A 5,376-nucleotide genomic window follows, 5' to 3' on the forward strand; every position below is an offset into this window, starting at 1 on the left:
TATTTTATTGTTTTGTGTTGTTTTAAGAATACTACAAGAATTTTGCATTTGCAAGTTCTAAAGGCGCTACTGCTTAGACAAAAATATGGAATGGAGTCCAAGCTAGGAGCGACTCTAAGGCCGCGGTTGAATACGTTCTCATTGATCCTGTCACCGATAGTAGAGTTGGTAACTAGTGAAACGGCAGTTTTTTGCAGAATTTGTTGCCACCAGACTACGGAGGCATAAGTTACAATCGGACAGACTATAGTTCGTTATAGCCATTCTAATTGAATGAATAGAATTTGGAGTTAAAACCCCATTGTTTAATACTATGAATCAGTATTGCATAACTTTTCTGAGCAGCACTAACTTGTACGCATATTTTTAATGACCTTTATTTCTTTTTCTCATTTCAGTTTCACTCTTTGGCGATGGCTACATAACGATGCCCCTGCAGGAGGCCAAAATGTCCACAAACATTCGCGTCAAATTTCGTACACAACAAGAGAATGCATTTCTCTTTCTCGCCGCCGGACGCACCGATTACTGCCTCATGCGGCTAGAAGGCGCCGCCATTACATTTACCTATAAAATTGATCGCGAAGTCATACAGGTAAGTTGGCTAGTTGATTAGCGCATATGAATTTGCTGTGCCCTTCCGTGCCTACCATTTCAAATGAGACCCATTTCTGCAGCTCCGTTCGCCAAAGAAGCAGCATCTGAACGATTTAGAGTGGCACGATGTCGCCGTGCAACGTTACGAAAATAATATAACGCTGCAGGTGGATGGCAATATAGTGCGCAAGACGCTGCCGGCCGAAATGACGGCGTTGAATGTACACTTTGGCACATTCCTCGGCGGTGTGGGCGACTTTCCCGCTGAGTATTTGACAGATGTGGTGGGCTTTCGCGGCTGCATATCAGATGTGAGTGCATAGCGACGTTGGCTAGCTAGAGCCAAAGCGATTAATAGATTATTTCAATTCCGCAGGTATTTTACAACAACATCAATATCATAAAACGCGCCAAGGAGCGCACAGGCCACACAACCAGCATTGGTGTGACTTGGTCGTGCAGTAATGAATTCGATGGCAACATCAAGGATGCGATTAGCTTTCTCAATGAAGACTCATTTGCGTTGATGTCAAAAGAGTCTAACGCAGCGGGCGAATCGTAAGTGGAAGTTCGGATTTGTTTGCAAATATTTCATTACGAGTATTCCATATGCGTCTGTTTTTTTTTGGTAGCCTGGCAATGCAGTTTCGCACCATGGAAGAGGCTGGCGTGCTCTTCTTTAATGGTGGCTACGATTTTGTGCTTTTGGAAATCGAAGAAGAAGCTGTCAAGCTGACCTTTAACAAGGCAGGCAGTCTCGTGCAACTCTCGCCCAATCAAAGTGTTGCGGATGGCAAGTGGCATCGCATCGTGCTGCGCTATAATGCCGCTATGGCTGAGCTGATACTCGACGATGTCGCCTACAGCGGCACGCATGGCAATGACACCAAAGCCACCATCAACTTGGAGAAGAGCATCTTCTTTGGTGGTGTGCAGGAGGATATGCGCAGGCGTCTGCTAAATAAGGGATTGCTTGTGAACGATCTCAGCTTCAAAGGCTGCATGCGTGGTCTGCAGGTGAATAATCAAGACTTGGGCTTTCCACAAATGAAGGTCTCACATCATCTGTCCGTTAATTGTGTTTGGAAATATCCTTGCGTAGAGCATAAGCCATGCTTGAAGAGCGGCATCTGCAATCAGTATGGCGTGGACGAATTCATCTGCTATTGCGATCAGTCGTATTGCATTAAGGCCGACTATCAAGGTCCATTTAAGGTAAGCGAAGCAAGAGTAATATAAAAAAATTAGTTTACCTAAAGCTCACCTTCCCACCGACACACAGATCTTCACCGAAACGAGTCCGGAGTTGGAGTTGCTCTACGTTTCACCCATGCAACTGCTCGAAGGCGGCATCGTATTCTTGTCGCCACATTTCATTGACGTGCTTATTGATATGCGTAAATATCCCAGCCTCACCGATACTTCCATTGTGTTCCACGTCGTTCAGCAGCCCAAATATGGCCAACTGCTGCAATTCTCAGTGGAGAAAAATAATTTTGTGCAGTGTCGCACATTTAGCCTCGTTGATCTCTCCACAGACAAAGTGAAATATGCGCACAATGGCATGGAGAACTTCAACGATCATGCCACTCTAGATATGCAGGTGTATGGTGACATACACAAGGTGCCAGAGAATATTCTCGGCAAACATCGCTTTCTCTTGCACGCCAACGTAACGCCCATAAATGATCCGCCACAGCTACAGATACCGATCAACAAGATTTTGCGCGTCATCGAAGGCATCGAGCGTGTACTGGATGTGGATTTGTTCAATATTGATGACCCCGATAGCCCGACGAGCGCTTTAATCTATACAATACTGCCTTCCACGAATCCCGCCGAAGCCTTTGGCCGTTTCCTTGTCAATGGCATAGGCACTATGACTTTCTCGCAAGCGGATGTCAATTTGGGCAAAGTAGGCTTTCTTTACAACTCAACAACCACTGAGGCCTTTAGCTACCAAATATTGTTGCATGTCTCAGATGGCATCGAAACGAGCGATACTGTTTACCTGCCTGTATCGGTGCATCCACTGGAACTGCGTTTGGTCAACAACACGGGCTTAATTATGATACACAAGTCAGCTTTGCCCATCACTCCGGCGAATCTCTCGGTTGGCACAAATACGGCAGATGAAAATATCGATATTCGGTATGAGATTGTCAAGCCTCCTCAATATGGCGCTATACAAAGGCTGCGACAAGTCGATTCTTCTTGGGTGAATGTCGATTGGTTTAGTGATAGTCAAATGCTGCTTGGGCATATTCGATATGTGCATGCTATCGAATTTCCATGGCAGGATGAGTTTAAGGTGAGTACGTAGTACGTAAAAAGCGGGGTATAAGTCTCTAAAAAAATTTAAATAAAAAATCAATAAAGAAATTTTTTTTTACAAAAAAATTTAAAAAATGAGTTTGGCTGTTATTCCTACTCGGCATAGATTTTCTGTTTTAGTTTTATAGAGACTTTTTCGTTTTAGGATATACCAATCCTATAACGATCTTACAAGTTTGCTTGTTGCGGGGTTTCTTGAAGTAAAAGTCAAAAAACTAAGAACTTACTTCCTTAGGTACTCGAAATAAATCGGCAATTTTTTTTACGATTCATAAGCACATATTTTTATTTTTTTCTATTTACAAAAAAGTTTCCCTTCCATACTTCCAGTTCATTGCATCCTATGGCTTTGTAACTACACAAACATTCGACTTTCGCATTACCTTTACGCGCCTGCGCATCAATTCTGCCAAACCATCAGCCATTGCAGTCAACGGCACACGTGAGTTCGTGTTCACCAGTGATTTGCTGACCTATGAGACGGTACCGATCGATACGTTTCCACGAAATATTATTTACAAAATCTTAAAGCCAACAAAATATGGTGCCATTTACGTTGAAGGTTCCCGCAAATTTGCAAAAGTAAGTCGTCGTAAATTAATTCAAGTTTGAGTATCATTATTCATTTCTGACTCTTTATACCTCCACTCACAGGAAATGGACTCTTTCACACAGCTAGATATTGATAAAAATCGCATACGCTACAAAACTCATCTCACCAGCTATTCCAGTTTTATCGATTACCTGGAGTTCGTTGTTTCCGTTGCGGAGTGTGATGATGTTGTGGGCCGACTGAAGATACTATTCACACCACTCGAGGCGAACACAGATAAACTTACCTATCAGAAACGTGACATGTTGCACGTACAAGAAGGTGAGCGCGCCCTCATTACCAAGAATCACTTCGAAATACGCTTCAACCTTTACGAGAGTCTGCAATTCACGGTAACGGAAGCGCCCAAACATGGCACACTCTGTCGCTACGATGAGCAGGCGGCTAAAGTTATACCAATAACCGAATTCACATTGGAGCAGCTCTTCCTAAATGATGTCTACTATTGTCACGATGACACCGAGTCCACAGAGGACTCTTTTGATCTGCTCATACTCTCCGCAGATGGTACGGACTTGCAATTTGTCGCTGCCATTGATGTGCGCATCAAATTGATCAATGATAATGCACCCTACCGCACGGCGGAGCGCATCTTCCATGTGGTGCGCGGTGGCTATCGCACGCTCAGTCCGGATGTGCTGCAGTTCTTGGATGCCGATGTGAATACAAATCACACGGATATACTCTTCATACACGTTTCGAGCACAAATGGCGCTTTCTACAAGTCGGGTAGCTTCATTGATTCATTTAGTCAGGACGATATCAATAATAGGCGCATAGCTTTCCAACACAATGGCCCTGATGCGGGCACAGCCTCATTTATAATAACCGATCGTCAGCATGAAGTGAATGGCTTGCTGGAGATACTCGCCTCTGATCCTTTCGTTTCAATGCTGCCAACAAATGCGTCGGTCGTACAGGAGGGAAAATTTGTGATCCTGCGTAATAAAGACTTTGTTTTGGAGACAAATTTGGACATGAAACTAGATGAGATCTACTATGAGGTGATTAAGCCGCCAGCGTATGGCATTCTCATGTATTTGGGTAGATCGAAAAGTACCAATGGCAATGATACCACATCAGCGCAGAGTAAAGCAACAAATCTGNACGGAAATCGCGTCCATGGACAAAGTGCGGTGAGTAGTAGTTTGAGCTGGGGAATATTGCCTATAAAGCTATGGAAAACCTATTTTTTCCACCTTTCAGCTATCGCGTCCATATCAAGAATATATCCGCTGAGGGCGAGGTGATTATGCGCATTTATCCTTCCGCCTACTGGGAACCGCTGCAGGTGAAGAAGAATCAAACGCTTTATGTGGAAGAGTCTACGAGTGTACTTATCTCACGCGACGTGCTGGAGGTACTTTCAGTTCACTCTATTTATCGCTTTTTTATCAATCTATACCCAATTTTTGCTTTCCGTCTCTAGGTCGTTCATCCCAACATTTCACCAGGGGATATCACATTTCTTGTTACCTCTTCGCCCTTGCATGGCTATTTGGAGATGCAATCCATGTCTTTCGATGACGAATACAATTGTAAGGTTTTCGATCAGTCGGCTATAAATACAGAGAAAATGTTCTACATACAAGCGGGTGTTAATCAATCGATGGACTATTTTGTCTTTGACGTTACCAACGGTATTACGTGGCTGCGAAATTTGATGCTGAAGATAGTCATTATTCCGGAGAAGCTGTATATGCACACGAATGTGGTGTCTGTAGTTGAAGGTGAGTAATTTCGTTTGCGTTAAGTTGCTGTCCCTTAAGAAACTTAGGCAAAATTCAGACCCCCAATTTTTCACGCAAGACTGGATAAGCTCCCGAGCAATA

General features: G+C 43.7%; 1 protein-coding gene across 1 annotated transcript; it reads left to right on the plus strand.

Annotated features, from left to right (window-relative positions):
• Positions 1-398: 398 nt before the first annotated feature.
• LOC108380165 (chondroitin sulfate proteoglycan 4-like) lies at positions 399-5,282 on the plus strand (the record flags this gene model as incomplete). The annotated part of the gene is given in 10 exon segments (XM_017636537.1): positions 399-595; positions 678-908; positions 974-1,155; positions 1,230-1,812; positions 1,880-2,908; positions 3,262-3,513; positions 3,586-4,650; positions 4,652-4,680; positions 4,751-4,904; positions 4,974-5,282. Coding segments are annotated over 10 exon segments (4,031 nt in total), but the record flags the coding sequence as incomplete, so codon positions are not given.
• Between the last annotated feature and the right edge of the window lie 94 nt (positions 5,283-5,376).

This window comes from Rhagoletis zephyria, unplaced genomic scaffold, assembly GCF_001687245.7.
Source record: "Rhagoletis zephyria isolate East Lansing unplaced genomic scaffold, Rhagoletis_zephyria_1.1 Rzeph_scaffold_18424, whole genome shotgun sequence".
In the NCBI taxonomy this organism is placed as follows: domain Eukaryota; kingdom Metazoa; phylum Arthropoda; class Insecta; order Diptera; family Tephritidae; genus Rhagoletis; species Rhagoletis zephyria.